General features: G+C 41.2%; 1 protein-coding gene across 2 annotated transcripts in view; it reads left to right on the forward strand.

Annotated features, from left to right (window-relative positions):
* Window positions 1–2,045: 2,045 nt before the first annotated feature.
* Window positions 2,046–19,894, forward strand: part of LOC139543939 (leucine-rich repeat transmembrane neuronal protein 4-like) — a 69,427-nt gene continuing 51,578 nt past the window's right edge. For both annotated transcript variants that reach the window (XR_011668774.1, XM_071350498.1), the window contains exon 1: window positions 2,046–2,605. Coding sequence is in view for 1 of the 2 variants with exons in the window: in XM_071350498.1 (XP_071206599.1) it covers window positions 2,602–2,605 (4 nt within the window). In the remaining variant the exon portion in view is untranslated. The remainder of the gene's footprint in view (window positions 2,606–19,894) is intronic.

Genomic DNA, 19,894 nt, shown 5'->3' on the forward strand with positions numbered 1-19,894 from the left:
ATTATTTTACAAATAGATTTTTTTTCTCAGTCATTTTTGTCTGCTTTTCTTTTGGGGGGGGGGGGCATAAGTCGGCAATTTCCAGCTAACATAAACCTTGATCTGTGCACGCGGAATAGGCTTACTGATGTCCTTGTCAGTTTGAGAGGAAGAGCTGGAAAATGAGGAGGACCGGAGGTAAGCTTGCTACTGCTATAATTGATTTGAATAAAAACAATATGTTTTGTTGCCCATAATGAAGCTATTTATCAGAGTTATTTACCTTACAATAAGCCATATTTTAGTAATTTATATAACTTATATTACTATGAATTGGCACACGCAGAGCTGGACAGCGCATGGGTGCTGAAAGTAGGCTAATTCGAGAAGCAGATGCTTTTATATTCCCATGCCCTAACCACAGTCAACACAAATATATATTCTAACAAAAATATCATTGAATAAAACAGAATAAATCAGAAAATTATATTTTTCCAAAAGAAAAAAGTTACAAGTGCATATAGGCCTACCTGATGATATGCGGCTGCTGTGTTAAACAACTGACTTTTTCTTGAATTCATAGATGATCAGATACTTCAGTTGTAACTGGTTCTGTTGCGCTACATTTTTAGAGGTGATAGACAACTTTAGCATTGTTCCAAACTTAGACTACCGGTGTCCTCTTTTTTAACAATGGCCTGTATAGAAATCAAAAAGTCTAGAGTGCTGAATGCTCTGTTGTGGTATTAAAAAATATTCTGCTTGTCTCCAGTCATGTAACTTGACATAAAATTCCATGAAATGAGTTAATAAAAGGCTATTTTTTCCTGGACTGAAAATAAGGTGATAGATTCATGCAGTGCTTTTATTATATTGGATTTCTTTTCACCCCTACCCTTGTCCGCGGGGGTCTGTGAATCCACAACCTTCTGGCTACTTTCGCAATGTAATGCATACAAAAACAAGAAAAGTTTCTAAAATTGCATATCTAAGGCTCTCAAATGGGTTTCCCAAAAGTATCGTAGCACTAAGATAATCTTCTGTCCATTTAGTGTCAATGGAATTAAGATGATCTTAATGCCACGATGCTTTTGGTAAACCCAGCCCTGGTCTGTCCTAGGAGTGAGGGTAAACTCAGTGGTGGAAAAAGTACTCCATTTTCATACTTGAGTAAAAGTTAAGATACCTTAATAGAAAATGAATCAAGTAAAAGTGAAAGTCACCTAGTAAAATACTACTTGAGTAAAAGTATACAAGTATTTGGTTTTAAATATACTTAAGTATCAAAAGTAAATGGAATTGCTAAAATGTACTTAAGTATCAAAAGTAAAAGTTGAAATCCTTTCACACTCGGACATCATTTACAAACAAAGCATTTGTGTTTAGTGAGTCCGCCAGATCAGAGGCAGTAGGGATGACCAGGGATGTTCTTCTGATAAGTGTGTGAAATGAACCATTTTCCTGTCAAAATGTAACGAGTACTTTTGGGTAAAGTACATATACCCCCAAAAACGAATTAAGTAATACATTAAAGTATTTTTACTGAAGTACTTTACACCACTGGGTAACCTGTAGGCATGTTCTCTGCTATCCACTTTATGTTTTAAATATTATTTTGGGTATAGGGGAGGGTCCCTTTTTTTTTTTTAAGTGTTCAGGGAGGGTCAGGTAAAAATATATTTTATTGAAGGGAGGGCCACCATTTTCATTTCAGAGGTCCGATTTTCAACCGGTATCCCTCATTATAAATCAAGTTCCTTCCTGTGTACAGTAGCCCTCCGTATTCCTCAATGTTAGCACAACATTCGTGAATTTGCCTTCCGAATCGAGTGCGTAGGCGATACTGGGTTAGCAGAATAGTGTTTTGGGAAGACGATCGAGGTAGATAGAAAAGGGGTGTATTAAACATCAATCTGAGCCCATAAACCAGAAGGGCAGTCATTTTACAGAGCCACCTGCAGACTAAACTGTTGTTTCCACTGCTGCAGCTCTGCTTGACACACACAAGCACACGCACATACACACGCACACTCAGGCGCGCGCGCAATCACGGGCGCACGCTCGCATCAGACTGCACACTGTAATGACAGCCCGGATTCCTCTGGTCTCCCTCAGAATACGACGCTTCCTCTTGATGTTTGTGGCAAGACAGCTATGAGGGCATCTTGAAAGGGGGGTCTTTCTTTTTGTAGCAAAATGTAGAGTTTATTTAACTTTTCATCCTGCCTTTAGCGTTTTCTTTATTTTGTGTATTGCTGTTGTGGATAAAATCATAGCACAAAAATATGAGTTTTGTGCGTGGGGTATTTTTTCCTTACGTCAAAAATAGCCTACATTCATGCGTAATTTAAACGCTATTCTGAATATAACTACAAAAGTTAACTAATCGTGGATGTAGTCATGGGGGTAAACTTGAATTTGCGATATCTAAACCATTAACGTTTGGATGAATTGTTTAGCATGAGAGCAGGTGAGTCAGTCTTCGTGTTTGTCTAGTGAGGCGACGCGCGCATTGCCCACGGATAGAACGAAGCCAAGTGTTGGAGAACGGTGGAGAACGGCGCGGTGATCTGTGCTGGGGATTACGCCTTCGAACACTGGGGAAAAGCCAGGCACGCAGATATGGGTGAGTGGATACAGTCAGATTTTTAAACGAGACTACTTTTCATTTTGATAAATGAATATCCAACTACAACAAAAAAATGGTGGGTTGTTTGGTTGACCCAACTACTGGGTTGCAGGCGTTGGGTCACTTAGTTGGGTTGCTTTCTTTAAAAAGAGCACGGTTGGGTTGTTGATGTTGGGTTATAGTGATATGACACAGCAGGTCAGATCAGAAAACTGTCAGTGTAGTTTAGTAGGGGCGTGGCTTTCACATAGTTATTTTTAGCCACCCGTGAGAGTAAATGTAATTCCTGTTCATCAGTTTGTTGTATAGTTATCACACGTTAAGGTTGGACGTTGACATTTTTGTATCTTCAATGAGGCTTACAGAAGTTTGTGTTCTCTAAAACCCTTTGTAAGTCTCATTGTTGGGATACAACAAGGTGGCATACCTTATTATGTATTAAAGGTAGCATACCTTATTATAATATGTAATAAATAATCATAATATTCTCTAGGAATATGGCAAATGCAACAACAACAAAACTGAACAATTTACATGTGCAGTATCCAAACATACTATGATTAACAGGAATTACATTTACTCTCATGGGTGGCCAATAAGATCGAACTGAAAGCCACGCCCCTAATAAGCCATGCATCCTGGAAATAACCTAATGATATCATTCAAAAAGACCCAGCTGCTAGGTCCATCCAGCATGAATGTAAAAAATATTGTTCTCTTTGGCACATGGAAAAATGTGTAGAATTGCAGGAAGTCAGGGGGGGGGGCTTGTTTGGACCTTGTGGGGGCACCTCACCAAACTGCGCTATGCCACTGGGTAACAGCACACTGAGTGGTATGAGATGACTATATCATTATCATCATTTGTAGCATAATGGACAACATAATATGCACCTTATATACCACTGCTTTTAAAATATGCATGTGTTTCTCCTGGTTTTAATTGGAAGGCTATAGGTGTGATGCACTTGTTTACAGATAATTGGCTGTTGCTAATAGATTACGTTAATGATGTATTTACTTATGCATAGGTTATGCACTAGTGCATTATGAACAGTTGTTGAGAAATTCTCATTTTAGAAAACTGTAGGTTTTGCTTATCACACCAATGTGTTGCTCTGCTCTCCCCTGCTCTGCATGAGGATTCCACTGGTGAGATGCCGGTATGGTCTCATTAAATTCAACTGAAAATTGAATCGTTTTTTGCCTTCTGCCCCTATAGTCATCCAATGTTGACCTAGCTGATGAGCCATTCCTGCCAGTCTGCAGTGAGGCAGGACCCCGGCAGGTTAAACCCAATTACTGCTTCACATATCGACTCCTTTAATCAGTGACTAGATATAGATTTCTCAACTGCTGCAGGCCACATCACTGGCCACTAAGTTGAGTATAGCTCCTCAGTATGGATAACAATGGAGACGGAGTCAGACAGTGGCTTCAAGGCCCTGAATTCATACCAATACCATGGCTAGCTTCTCTGATGGGATATTTAATTCCTACTGATACCTGTTCGTCAAAATGTAAGCTCCGGTTATCTGACATTAAGGGCAGAACAATACCTGTCACCTCTGTCACCTTTGGAGGTTCAGAGTGGCCTAGTGTCCTTTTCGTCCAGTCCCATGACACTTGTTCCCGTTATCTAAATGTTATGCACATGTGCTACACAAAAAAAGCTTTGTCACTGATATTCACACGTGAAACCTTTACTCTTCAGCTAACACACACACTCTCTCTGTCGCCATCATAAATACCACTCTCTCTCTCCGACAAACATACACACTGCTTCCAACTTTAAATACGTTAGGCACCAAACAGAATGTAAGAAGCACCAGAAAGAGATAGAATTTTGATATAGTTAGGCCTATGTGAATCCTACCTTTGAAACATATCTCATGAGTAGCAGACCCTTTTCCTTTCTTCTTGTGCCAATCAAATTTGCCTAGACCTACTGTCAAGTTACTAGGTTGTTAGCTAGCTAGGTAACATGACTGAACAACATTGTTATCAAAACAATAACAAACTGGATTAGTTTAAAACGGCCCTCTACATGTTTTGTGAAATTACACCAAATGCGCACGAAGTCGCGTAGTAAGAAAAAAAGGTAGCTCAGGTAATATGAGTCATATTCTTTTTACCGTTTGATCTACAGACAAGCTGTTTTCTTTGATGTAAAGCTGCAAGCATGACTGTCGTGAAGTGGTTTTTCCTCTCTGGCACTACTGGGTGAAAGCGAACTTACAAAGCCTATCTGACTGGCTGGTGCTCTTGGTAATTATACCAGGGAAATGATATACAATCAGTGGTGTAAAGTACTTTAAGTAAAACGTTTTTTGGAATATCTGTACTTTACTATTTATATTTTGGCAACTTTTACTTCACTGTATTCCTAAAGAAAATAATGTATTTTTTACTCCATACATTTTCAATGACACCCAAAAGTACTTGTTACATTTTGACAGGAAAATGGGTCAATTCAAATCAAGAGAACATCCCTGGTCATCCCTACTGCCTCTGATCTGGCGGACTCACTAAACACAAATGCTTCGTTTGTTAATGATGTCTAAGTGTTGGAGTGTGCCCCTGGCTATCTACCAATAAAAAACAACAATCACATTGTGCCGTCTGGTTTGCTTAATATAAGGAATTTGAAAGGGTTTCTACTTTTACTTGTCATACTTAAGTACATTTTAGCAATTCCATTTACTTTTGATACTTAAGTATATTTAAAACCAACTACTTTTAGACTTTTACTCAAGTAGTATTTTACTGGATGACTTTCACTTTTACTTAAGTAATTTTCTATTAAGTTATCTTTACTTTTACTCAAGTATGAAAAATGAGTACTTTTTCCACCACTGTATACAATGTATCAACTTTGCTCGCTCTGCATGCTGCTCCAATGTATTGAATATACAGTACATATGTAACAACAGAAGACTCATCATGGTCTGCATCCCCCCTCGCCATCACGCCTAAATTATATTTTAAAAACTGATGAAGGAATAGATGTGCAGGAAGAGTGGACGGAGAGAAGCAGGTGAGTGATGGATGGAAGGAAATGCGGCTGGCAGATTATACCTGCCACACGTGATAAGCGTATGAAAGTGAAGTGGATATTATTGGACCGGCGCGTACAAGTGACTAGTTAGTGGCTGTTGCTTAAATTTGTAGATAAAACTGGCTTTATAAACATTTTATAACAGGCGCCAGCGGCTTCTTTAGATCGGTGGGGCATATGATACCACCAAAAATGTGGTAGTATCATATGAAATGGTACTAGGTATCCTAAAATGTTGTATCATGAGGTTTTGGTACCATGACAGTACCGTGGTACTGGTATACTGTGAAAAACGACATGAGGGTACTGTAGGCTAGGGCTATCCTAGAAATAAGGACTTAATGCTCTTTAACAATGGTGGCATTTGATTCAACTCATGTGTCAGAGCTTTTTGGTAGAAAGAACAGTCGGACTGAAATCCAACAAATAATCCAACTAATTGATTCTATATACAGTTGAAGTCGGAAGTTTACATACACCTTAGCCAAATACATTTAAACTTAGTTTTTCACAATTCCTGACATTTAATCCTAGTAAAAATTCCCTGTCTTAGGTCAGTTAGAATCACCACTTTATTTTAAGAATGTGAAATGTCAGAATAATAGTGGAGAGAATGATTTATTTCAGCTTTTCTTTCATCACATTCCCAGTGGGTCAGAAGTTTACATACACTCAATTAGTATTTGGGAGCATTACATTTAAATTGTTTAACTTGGGTCAAACGTTTCGGGTAGCCTTCCAAAAGCTTCCCACAATAAGTTGGGTGAATTTTGGCCCATTCCTCCTGACAGAGCTGGTGTAACTGAGTCAGGTTTCTAGGCCTCCTTGCTCGCACACTCTTTTTCAGTTCTGCCCACACATTTTCTATAGGATTGAGGTCAGGGCTTTGTGATGGCCACTCCAATACCTTGACTTTGTTGTCCTTAAGCCATTTTGCCACAACTTTGGAAGTATGCTTGGGGTCATTGTCCATTTGGAAGACCCATTTGCGACCAAGCTTTAACTTCCTGACTGATGTCTTGAGATGTTGCTTCAATATATCCACATAATTTTCCTCCCTTATGAAGCCATCTATTTTGTGAAGTGCACCAGTCCCTCCTGCAGCAAAGCACCCCCACAACATGATGCTGCCACCCCCGTGCTTCACGGTTGATCTTTGTCCCCATGTGCAGTTGCAAACCGTAGTTTGGCTTTTTTTATGGCGGTTTTGGAGCAGTGGCTTCTTCCTTGCTGAACGGCCTTTCAGGTTATGTCGATATAGGACTTGTTTTACTGTGGATATAGATACTTTTGTACCTGTTTCCTCCAGCTCTTTCACAAGGTCCTTTGCTGTTGTTCTGGGATTGATTTGCACTTTTCACACCAAAGTACGTTCATCTCTAGGAGACAGAACGCGTCTCCTTCCTGAGCGGTATGACGGCTGCGTGGTCCCATGGTGTTTATTCTTGCGTACTATTGCTTGTACTGATGAATGTGGTACCTTCAGGCGTTTAAAAATGGCCCCCAAAAAGGAACCAGACTTGTGGAGGTCTACAATTTTTTTATGGGGTCTTGGCTGATTTCTTTTGATTTTTCCATGATGTCAAGCAAAGAGGCACCGAGTTTGAAGGTTGGCCTTGAAATAAATCCACAGGTACACCTCCAATTGACTCAAATTATGTAAATTAGCCTATCAGAAGCTTCTAAAGCCATGACATAATTTTCTGGAATTTCCCAAGCTGTTTAAAGGCACAGTCAACTTAGTGGATGTAAACCTCTGACCCACTGGAATTGTGATACAGTGAATTATAAGTGAAATAATCTGTCTGTAAACAATTGCTGTGAAAATTACTTGTGTCATGAACAAAGTAGATGTCCTAACCGACTTGCCAAAACTATAGTTTGTTTATAAGAAATTTGTGGAGTGGTTGAAAAAACGAGTTTCAATGACTCCAACCTAAGTGTATGTAAACTTCCGACTTCAACTGTAGCTAGTAGCACTGAAAAACTTTCATAAATGTGCTTGCTTTGCTTTGTATGAAGTCTGAATGCTGTGTAGATATAGGATCCTGAATCATAATGAGATAAATAAATTCATGAGTTACAGTTGTTTTTGTTTAACCTTTATTTTACCCTTGAGATGAATAATCTTTTTCGATTGAGAGTATATAATGCCCCTTCCTTCATATTTAACTGTGATGGAACACAGTAAAACAGTTGTACTACCTTCCACTTTAAATCCCATCCCTTACCTAATTAATGTCAGACTTTGAAATGCACAGATCCATAGATGCAGACACTGGCATGGTTTTGCCTCTCAAGGGCCTCTTTAGAATTTGTGGGGTGGGACATTAACATTTAAGAACAATTAGCATTTTATTGGTGGCTTTTAGATACAAATGATGACAGATAGGTGATAGAGATCATTGGGGCTATAAGATGACATGGTCTAATCACCAGCTTTCTTTGATGTAGAATGGATTGTCTGTGGCTGTGTCTGTCGGCTGCCATGCTAATTTATTTGTTGCTTTCTCATTGTGCTTGTTAATCGGCCAGACATGAGCGCTTGTAAGAGTAGATCCATGCTAAATCCCCTTTGCCTTGCATGTTTACTAAAACAAGACATGCAAGAACTGCTCTCAGCTTCATTGAGACCTGGGATCACATCTGGCTTAATGTAGCTACTTACTTAATCTCCTCCTGGATAAAGATATGTAAAGATACTTTATTTTATGAAAATATGTAACACTTTTTGGTTGGGATTTCGAAGCAACAATGGAGAGGACTATTTTCGGTTAGTTTAAATGGTTTAGGGTGGCAGGTAGCTTAGCGGTTAAAAGTGTTGGGCCAGTAACTGAAAGATCAGTGGTTTGAATCCCCGAGCTGGCTAGGTGAAAAATCTGCCGATGTGCCCTTGAGCAAGGCACTTAACCATAATTGCGCCTGTAAGTCGCTCTGTATAAGAGTGTCTACTAAAATGTAAACATGTATTGCTTATTATTTACATTTCAAAAGTGTGGTTGAAAAACAGCCTGGTTAGTCACATTGATATCAAACAGAGTTACTTCCATGGTTAGGCCTTATTTACAGGCTGCACCAGAGACAGTCGCTGTCCAGTGTAATGTGGTGCTGAACATCAGAATTCTGTCAATAATTTCAATGGTGCTGAATCTCCTATCACTGCTATTACAGCTTGTTTCCTGTGACAAAGATACCACACACTTAAAGCAAACAGGTATACAGTGCCTTCGCAAAGTCTTCAGACCCCTTGACTTTTTCCACATTTTGTTAGGTTACAGCCTTATTCTAAAATTGATTAAATATATTTTTTTCTTATCAATCTACACACAATACCTCATAATGACAAAGCAATAGCAGGTTTTTAGATTTTTTTGCTAATTTATAAAAAATAAATGGAAATATGAAATTTACATAAGTATTCAGACCCTTTACTCAGTACTTTGTTCAAGCACCTTTGGCAGCGATTAGAGCCTTGAGTCTGACGTTACAAGCTTGGCACACCTGTATTTGGGGACTTTCTTCCAATCTTCTCTGCAGATCCTCTCAAGCTCTGTCAGGTTGGATGGGGAGTGTTGCTGCACATCTATTTTCCTTTCTCTCCAGAGATGTTCGATCGGGTTCAAGTCAGGGCTCTGACTGGACCACTCAAGGACATTCAGAGACTTGTCCCGAAGCCACTACTGCGTTGTCTTGGTTGTGTGCTTAGGGTCGTTGTCCTGTTGGAAGGTGAACCTTCACCCCAGTCTGAGGTCCTGAGCGCTCTGGAGCAGGTTTATATCAAGGATCTCTCTGTACTTTGCTCTGTTCATCTTTGCCTCAATCCTGACTAGTCTCCCAGTCCCTGCCGCTGAAAAACATCCCCACAGCATGATGCTTCCACCATCATGCTTCTCCATAGGGATGGTGCCACGTTTCCTCCAGATATGATGCTTGACATTCAGGCCAAAGAGTTCAATCTTGGTTTCATCAGACCAGAGAATCTTGTTTCTCATGGTCTGAGAGTCTTTAGCTGCCTTTTGGAAAACTCCAAGCTGGCTGTTGTGCCTTTTACTAAGGAGTGGCTTCTGTCTGGCCACTACCCTAAAGGCCTGATTGGTGGAGTGCTGCAGAGCTGTTTGTTCCTCTGGAAGGTTCTCCCATCTCCACAGAGGAACTCTAGAGCTCTGCCAAGGCAAGCAACACTGAAGCATGCATGAGATGACCAGCTGTTCCAGATGACTATGTGATCACGCTCTCCGTAACCAATATGAGCAAGACCTTTAACCAGGTGAACATTCACAACGCCATGGAGCCAGATCGATTACCAGGACGTGTACTCAGAGCATGCGCGGACCAACTGGCAAGTGTCTTCAACCTCTCCCTGACCGAGTCTGTAATATCTACATGTTTCAAGCAGACCACCAAAGTCCCTTTTCCCAAGAAAGTGAAGGTAACCTGCCTAAATGACCCACTCAAATTCGCATACTGTCCCAACAGTTGCACAGATGATGCAATCTCAATCGCACTCCGCACTGCCCTTTCCCACCTGGACAAAAGGAACACCGATGGGAGAATGCTGTTAATTGACTACAGCTCAGCGTTCAACACCATAGTGCCTTAAAAGCTCATCACTAAGCTAAGGACCCTGGGACTAAACACCTCTGTCTGCAACTGGATCCTGGGCTTCCTGACGGGCTGCCCCCAGATGGTAAGGGTAGGCAACAACACATTTTCCACGCTGATCCTCAACACTGGTGCCCCTCAAGGGTGCGTGCTTAGTCCTCTCCTGTACTCCGTGTTCACCCACCACTGCGTGGCCAAGCACGACTCCAACACCATCATTAAGTTTGCTGATGACACAACAGTGGTAGGCCTGATCATCGAAAACTATGAGACAGCCTATAGGGAGGTGATCAGAGACCTGACAGTGTGGTGCCAGGACAACAACCTCTCCCTCAACCTGATCAAGACAAAGTAGCTGATCATGGACTACAGGAAAAGGAGGGCCGAACACGCCCCCATTCACATCGACAGGGCTGTTGTGGAGCGGGTCCAGAGTTGAAAGTTCCTTGGTGTCCACATCACCAACAAACTATAAATGGTCCAAACACACCAAGACAGTCATGAAGAGGGCACGACAACACATTTTCCCCCTCAGGAGACTGAAAAGATTTGGCATGGGTCCCCAGATCCTGACCCCAGATCACGGTAAGGTCTGATATCAACAGGCTTAGAGACAGTTTCTATTTGAATAGCCATCAGACAGCAGAACACTTGAACTGGACTGACCACCTGCTCTGATTCGTATACACGACTAATAAAACTTGAAACTGGAACTTTAAAAAAGTTGTTGGCTCAACTGCAAGTCTGTTCGTCGATAATAAGCGATGAAATCCTAGAATTATCTACAATCCTTTAATCGGAAGATTATGTTAGCTAATCAGCACTTAATGCCCATAATTGTGCAGTTTAATCTTGACATTATCTCTTAACGCTTGAGTTATCTACTCGGTATGAAATACTGGAAAATATTGCTTTCCTTATTTAAAATAATTCATTTAGAAAAATAGATCCAAAACTATACCGTTATATAATATGCACTGGAAAACACTAATCTGCACAGTTGAGACATGGGAAAAGACAAAGTAAAATGCAAACTATTCTCCCCCCCAAAATGTTCTTGAAGAGAGCACATAAGACAGCTCTTGCTCTTCTCTTGAGCCTTCCCTGATATATTTTTTTCTAAAATAATTTAATATGCTTTGTTAATCCATTCCCCAGCCTCCCACTCTGATCCCAGGGATGTGTGTGCGTTGGCCTCTCTCCCTCAGTTCTGCATCAGAGACGTACCAAATCTGCCTCATTCCAGCCATAGAGATGAACACAGAGTAATTGAGGTTAAGGATGTTTGTCCTCATTTCATTTAAGGCTCTAATTTCTGTACTGTAATCCAGGATGAATTTCTCTCACAATTACTGTCTCTCTGATAATGATTAGCAGCAGTATCCTGTTGCCACCAGTAACCAGCTCCTATATTGTACATCTACAGCTGTTGCTGTGCTATAGCTTCATCTCCTCTACCTCTGCCTCCACTTCCACTGCCTTTGCTGCTACACTTCTGCTAGCTCTACCTATAAAATAAGCTTTTATCATAAATCAGTCGATTTTATACTGCTCCCTGCTTCCACTGTGAACTTTACAGCTCTCTCCCATTTCTAAATAAATGTGTGTAAAATAATGGGTTTTAAGTGTGTAAGGGGTACTTCATTTCAATATTGCAATTTCAGTGTGACCAATTAATCTGTGTTGCATGATGGCAGTCCTGCATCGGTAATATGTCACGAACTTCTATGGCTTGAAAGTCTTTTTAATTGTATGTGTCTTAAATCTGAGTGAACACACTCAATATTGCAGTATATCACGTATAGTGCTACTAAGCCAGAGCTTGGCTCAGCACTAATACATACAGTGCCTTCGGAAAGTATTCAGGCACCTTGACTTTTTCCACATTTTGTTACGTTACAGCCTTATTCTAAAATGTATTAAATAGTTTTTTCCCATCATCAATCTACACACAATACCCAATAATTACAAAGCAAAAACAGGTTTGTAGACATTTTTACTAATTAAAAAAACAACAACAGAGGTATTACATTTACATAAGTATTCAGACCCTTTACTCAATACTTTGTTGAAGCACCATTGGCAGCGATTACAGCATCAAGTCTTCTTGGGTATGACGCGACAAGCTTGGCACACCTGTATTTGGGGAGTTTCTCCCATTCTTCTCTGCAGATCCTCTCAAGCTCTGTCAGGCTGGATGGGGAGCGTTGCTGCACAGCTATTTTCAGGTCTCTCCAGAGATGTTCGATCAGCTTCAAGTCTGGGCTCTGGCTGGGCCACTCAAGGACATTGAGAATCCATTTCTGAAGCCACTCCTGCGTTGTCTTGGCTGTTTGCTTAGGGTCATTGTCCTGTTGGAAGGGGAACCTTCGCCCCAGTCTGAGGTCCTGAGTTACAGCCTTATTCTAGCAGGTGTTCATCAAAGATCTTTCTGTACTTTGCTCTGTTCATCTTTGCCTCGATCTGACTAGTCTCCCAGTCCCTGCCGCTGAGAGTCTGAGAGTCTTTTGGCAAACTCCAAGCTGGCTGTCATGTACCTTTTACTGAGTGGCTTCCGTCTGGCCACTCTACCATAAAGGCATGATTGGTGTAGTGATGCAGAGCTGTTTGTCCTTCTGGAAGTTTCTCCCATCTCCATAGAGGAACTCTAGAGCTCTGTCAGAGTGACCATCAGGTTCTTGGTCACCTCCCTGACCAAGGCCCTTCTCCACAGATTGCTCAGTTTGGCCGGGCGGCCAGCTCTAGGAAGAGTTTTGGTGTTTCCAAACTTCTTCCATTTAAGAATGATGGAGGGAGGCCACTTTGTTCTTGTGATCCTTCAATGTTGCAGACATTTTTTGGTACCCTTCCCCAGATCTGTGCCTCGACACAATCCTGTCTCGGAGCTCTAAGGACCAATTCATTTGACCTCATGGCTTGGTTTTTGCACTGACATCCACTGTCAACTGTGGGACCTTATATAGACAGGTGTGTGCCTTTCCTGGATCATGTCCAAACAATTGAACTTACCACAGGTGGACTCCAATCAAGTTATAGAAACATCTCAAGGATGATCAATGGAAACAGGATGCGCCTGAGCTCAATTTCAAGTCTCATAGCAAAGGGTCTGAATATTTATGTAAATGAGCTCTTTCATATGTTTTGCACATTCATAATTTAAAAAAAGTAAAACCTGTGTGTAGATTTCTGAAGAAAATGTTTTATTTAATACGTTTTAGAATAAGGCTGTAACATAACAAAATGTGGGAAAGTTAAGGGGTCTGAATACTTTCCAAATGCAATGTACTATAAGCTCTCTGCTCCTGTGTCTAAGGAGACACTATCAATGTTGAAAGAATACGTCTAGACTATGGATTCTCTTGCATCTATTCCTAATCCACTTGTTGAGTTAGCAAAATGTACAATAAATGATGTGTTTGATCTTGGCGTTTTACCTTTACAAGGAGAGGTTAATTCCTCCATTTTGTTTGTCTTTGAAGCCCCTAACTCCCATGTCCCTTGGTAACCCCACCTCTAGTAATTACCTACTATAGAGGAGAGCATGTTTCCATGTAGGCAGCAGCTCAGGGTAGAATAACAAAGATGTTCTATTCACTGACGTTGAAGTGTTTTAATGAGCTCAGACATACAATTTGAGTATCTTCTTCTTAATTTCAAAGACACATGAGAATAAAACATCTTGAGCCATGTTATCTTGAGATTACATTTTCTTTCCCCATTGCTAGTAGTGCAATGTCCTTATGGATTTCTACTTATTAAGGAAACCCATTACTGAGAGTGATTGAATAGGGAGGGCCCAATGTATTTTGCACATTCCATACCATACCGTACCTGACCCATGCTCTATGCTGAGGGCTTAGGCTATATGTCATATTTTTTGGTTCTCTGAAGTGCTCCACGGTGCAGCTCTCCCGGGGCTGGCCACTCTGCTCACATGGGCACTCTGGGTAATAGCCTTTGCGTCAGCCCACCACAAGAGCACTGTGCATTCAAATGAAATATCAACTTGTCGCTCCGCCAAGGAAGACGACAGCTGACTCTGCCATGGCTGCCAGAATCCAACCCAGTCTTATGAAAGGGCCAGCCTCTTAGACGATTTTAAATGAGTTGCTTTTAAATGAACTAACCTTGGAGGAGCTCGATGCCATCAATGTATTTTAGCAACAGAGAGAAGCGGGAGGAATTTGGATAGATTTTTATCTGCAGTGCAACCCTGAGGTGGTGGCTATGCTTACACCAGAACCTTGTTTCATGCCTTCGACCGTGTAAAGAAGGTTCTGTGGAATATACTACCATTATGCAACGGCCTTGAAGTAGAACGTTGTTGTTGAAAATGACATTAGAATAAGTTGAGCTGTCAGTGTTCATAATTTTATGATATTTTCCTCTCAATGATGTTTGTAGCAGAATTAGAGCATTGGGAGGCACATGCTCAATTTGTTCATTCTGAAATCAGATTGAAAAGTAACTTTAGTCTATAAGTGTAGCATTACAACATTGGATAGAGAGGGTACCAGATAAAACCTTTGGCTGGGGGTATTTTATGTAATGCTAATGTTAGCTAAGCATTGTAATGAATATAAAATAAGTTTGTGTGCTCCTGTGTGTGTGTGTGCTCTAGTGTTTGTGTGCTCCTGTGTGTCTGTGTGTGTGCTTGTGTGTGTCTGTAAGTAATTGTAGTCCTTTGTCATTGCACCTCTCATGTTCTTTTTTAATTCCCCTTGGTATGCCTAGAGAGGCAGGCAATGGCATAACACTTTGTTTACTCTATCTCACAGGCTTGTTGATTCATCTCTGTTTAAGTGGTTTCTAGAGAGTATTGGCACCACATTGGGAAGGGGGACTCCTGGCAGGCCCTATATTATGTCAGATCTATGTGGGGGGGGGGAAATCAGATTACGTCTGAACAGTACGCCATGTTTAATGACCAGTAATGGCCACGTCTCTCTGCCTGGCGCTCTTTAAAAGCCCCGAGGGAGCACAATAAAGACACTTCCACTGGGTGTTATCGCTCCGCTTCCGTTCGGAGATCTATGTTGAGCCGATGTGTGCTAATTAGCGTAGCCGTCTTGCAAAGTCATCAATGAGCCCGAAGCACGAGAGACTGGTCCGACCCCAGATAATATGTTACACCTGGAGAATTTCTCTCGTGGTTGAAATATGTCCAGAAGTGTCTCTATTGATTTCCCCCTTATAGCATAGGCCTTTATTGAGAGGCACGTGTGCTAATGCAAGCCACCAAATCATCTGTAAGTTATTTCATGGAAGAGAGGGTTCTCTGTAGGCTCATTGAGGGATGTGCTAACTGTTCCAGTGGGATTACCATTTAGGTAAAAGTGATGAGTCTGTAAATTGCAATGGATGCTTGGCCAGCTCTGTCGGTGTACTCTTAATAAAGGTGGGGGCACTGGCTTTGCATACTGTATCAGTTTGAGGACATCAGAGCTTAATTTACACACAGTAGCTTGAATCATAATTTCCAACACAGTTTGAATCATAATTTCATAAACTGGAAGAAGTATTGCAGGCTGGATGATTTTCTCTCACAGAGGTGTTTTTTATACAACTATGAGCCAGAGACTTATGGGAATTCTCTCCTGTAATGGGTTTAATTTTGGTAACTCATCTTTGAAAGCCAGCCTCAGAATATCAGGGTAATTCTGGGCTCAAATGGGTCACTGATCAATTACAGCCTCAAAATGGATGCTGATCATTTTCTGACCATACTTGTTATGAGTGTGACGTTTAAACTTTTACATGGATTTGGGATCGTTAATGTTTACAAAAAATCCTGAAACATTTTTCACAGAATTTAAATCACAGTGCAGTTATCACAAAACTGCCACTAACGGGTCTTAATCATCATAAAGGCAAAACGTTTTTTACAAATACCTAATGCAAAAATACTATAGGCCTAAGTAGGAGGAGTAATGAATCTTTCAAATGATCAATTATTCATCATCATTAACAGTTGGAAAAATGGCAGAGAGTAAGACAGGGAAGGCACAGCAGTAAAATCCTCTATGGCAATACTTTGAGAAGTTAAATGAGACCGTGATGAAATGAGTAGGAATTGAGCTAGTGTGGCAGCAGGCTACAGGTGCAATGTTGAAAGGGAGGCAACGTGAGACCCAAATCGTTGCTGGCAGCAGTGTGATAAGGGACGGAGTGAGAAAATCACAGTGCTGATTGCAGTTGATATGCAGCCATTGTCAATGGTAGAGGATGTCAGCTTCAATACCCTAATGGTATATAGACTGCAAGATGCCATGTAAAAAAACGTGATGGCCTGGATGGAGAAATTGTACAATGATTGCTCTGCAAGTACAAAACGCGAGCTCTCAAACACCATACGTGGCATTAACAACAGATGGTTGGACGTCTATAAACACGCCGTCATACATCACTGCAACAAGCCATCACATTGATGAGAAGTGGGACTAAAGTCCCATGTACTGACAAGTGAGAACATGGAGGAGAGGAACACAACAGAGAACCTAAAACGGCATTAATTATATTGTTGCTGAGTAGGTCGGGTACAGCAGTAAGGTGAGTGCCGTCTGGTAGGTAGCCTGGACTGTGGTTGATTTGAACTGCATCGCCCCCTAGCGGTCATACGTAGGACTATATCTGAATTGTGAATTCACATCATTTTATGATGGTATTGAAATGGTAAGACATTTTTTTACATTTGTCACAACCCTAATACTTGTTTGTCAGAGTTTAAAAATGTTTACATGGATGAATGGCAACTGAAATCCAGAACCAAAGGACTGTGAGATGAAAGATAAAACAAGGCCAGAGTTTTTTTCTAGATCAAAAAGGGATTAGTTAGTGGGGGTGGCAATGGGCACGGTCAGCCCGTCGGCGAGGCAGAATTTGAGAGAGAATTTTTGAGATCCCCATTTTGGCGGTGTAGACAATGTTTTTTTAAAATTTTTATTGTAGACAATGTTATTTTTTTTAATGCCAATTTTCAGAAATGTTCTACATTTCTCCATGGATCTGAGATACATTTTTGACCTTTTAAAACGAATTTCCTGCAATTCTACACATTTTGCCATCGAGCTGAGAGAAAATGTTGCAGTTTAATTCAAGCTAATTTCCTGCGATTCTATCCCTTTTGCCATAGCGAATGCTGTGTTATTTTGCTCAAACGTAATAACAGACTGCTAAATTTGTAATTATCTCTAACTGTCTAGCTTTTATTTTAGTGATTGTTATTTCTCAAAGATGATATCTTTTAAAAAAATATTTAGGTTCTTTAGTCGTTTAAGTTTACACTAAAAGTTTTTCCATTCCGAAAATGTATTTCTAAAGTATGTATACACTGAACAAAAATAGAAATGCAACATGTAAAGTGCTGGTTCTATTTTCATGAGCTGACATAAAAAATCCCAGAAATGTTCCATATGAACAAAAAGCAAGTGTCATGCTAACTGTGTGAATGTCCACCAGAGCTGTTGCCAGATCATTTAATGTTAATTTCTCTACCATAAGCCGCCTCCAACGTCATTTTAGAGAATTTGTCAGTACGTCCAACCGGCCTCACAACCGCAGACCACGAGTACCCATGCCAGCCCAGGACCTTCAGATCTGGCTCCTTCAACTGCGGCATCGTCTGAGACCAGCCACCCGGATAAAACTGTGGGTATGCACAACCAAAGACTTTCTGCACAAACTGTCAGAAACCTTCTCAGGGAAGCTCATCCTCACTAGGGTCTTGACTTGACTGCAGTTCGGCGTTGTGACCGACTTCAGTGGGCAAATGCTCAACTTCGATGGTCACTGGCACGCTGGAGAAGTGTGTTCCTCATGGATGAATCCCAGGTTCAACAGACAGACAGCGTGTATGGCGTTGTGTGGGCGAGCGGTTTGCTGATATCAACGTTTGGAACAGAGTGCAACATGGTGGCAGTGGGGTTATGGTATGGGCAGGCATAAGCCACAGATAACAAACACAATTGTATTTTACCGAGGGCAATTTGAATGAACAGAAATACCATGACGAGATACTCAGGCCCGTTGTTGTGCCATTCATCCGCCACCATCACCTCATGTTTCAGCATGATAATACACAGCCCCATGCCGCAAGGATATGTACAGTCGTGGCCAAAAGTTTTGAGAATGACACAAATATTAATTTCCACAACGTTTGCTGCTTCAGTGTCTTTAGATATTTTTGTCAGATGTTACTATGGAATACTGAAGTATAATTACAAGCATTTCATAAGTGTCAAAGGCTTTTATTGACAATTTCATGAAGTTGATGCAAATAGTCAATATTTGCAGTGTTGACCCTTCTTTTTCAAGACCTCTGCAATCCGCCCTGGCATGCTGTCAATTAACTTCTGGGCCACATCCTGACTGATGGCAAACCATTATTGCATAATCAATGCTTGGAGTTTGTCAGAATTTGTGGGTTTTTGTTTGTCCACCCGCCTCTTGAGGATTGACCACAAGTTCTCAATGGGATTAAGGTCTGGGGAGTTTCCTGGCCATGGACCCAAAATATCGATGTTTTGTTCCCCGAGCCACTTAGTTATCACTCTTGCCTTATGGCAAGGTGCTCCATCATGCTGGAAAGGTCATTGTTTGGGAGAAGTTGCTCTCAGAGGATGTGTTGGTACCATTCTTTATTCATTGCTGTGTTCTTAGGCAAAATTGTGAGTGAGCCCACTCCCTTGGCTGAGAAGCAACCCCACACATGAATGATCTCAGGATGCTTTACTGTTGGCATGACACAGGACTGATGGTAGCGCTCACCTTGTCTTCTCCGGACAAGCTTTTTTCCGGATGCCCCAAACAATCGGAAAGGGGATTCATCAGAGAAAATGACTTTACCCCAGTCCTCAGCAGTCCAATCCCTGTACCTTTTGCAGAATATCCGTCTGTCCCTGATGTTTTTCCTGGAGAGAAGGGGCTTCTTTGCTGCTCTTATTGACACCAGGCCATCCTCCAAAGTCTTCGCCTTACTGTGCGTGCAGATGCACGCACAGTGAGTGCCCCGATCCCGCAGCTGAATCAACTTTAGGAGATGGTCCTGGCGCTTGCTGGACTTTCTTGGGCGCCCTGAAGCCTTCTTCACAAGAATTGAACCGCTCTCCTTGAAGTTCTTGATGATCCAATAAATGGTTGACTCAGGTGCATTCTTACTGGCAGCAATATCCTTGCCTGTGAAGCCCTTTTTGTGCAAAGCAATGATGACGGCACATGTTTCCTTGCAGGTAACCATGGTTGACAGAGAAAGAACAATGATTCCAAGCACCACCCTCCTTTTGAAGCTTCCAGTCTGTTATTCGAACTCAATCAGCATGACAGAGGGATCTCCAGCCTTGTCCTCATCAAAACTCACACCTGTGTTAACGAGAGAATCACTGACATGATGTCAGCTGGTCCTTTTGTGGCAGGGCTGAAATGCAGTGGAAATGTTTTTTGGGGATTCAGTTAATTTGCATGGCAAAGACGGACTTTGAAATGAATTGCAATTCATCTGATCACTCTTCATAACATTCTGGAGTATATGCAAATTGCCATCATACAAACTGAGGCAGCAGACTTTGTGAAAATTTATATTTGTGTCATTCACGACTGTACATAATTCCTGGAAGCTGAAAATGACCCAG

The sequence above is a fragment of the Salvelinus alpinus genome, chromosome 18, assembly GCF_045679555.1.
Source record: "Salvelinus alpinus chromosome 18, SLU_Salpinus.1, whole genome shotgun sequence".
NCBI lineage: Eukaryota > Metazoa > Chordata > Actinopteri > Salmoniformes > Salmonidae > Salvelinus > Salvelinus alpinus.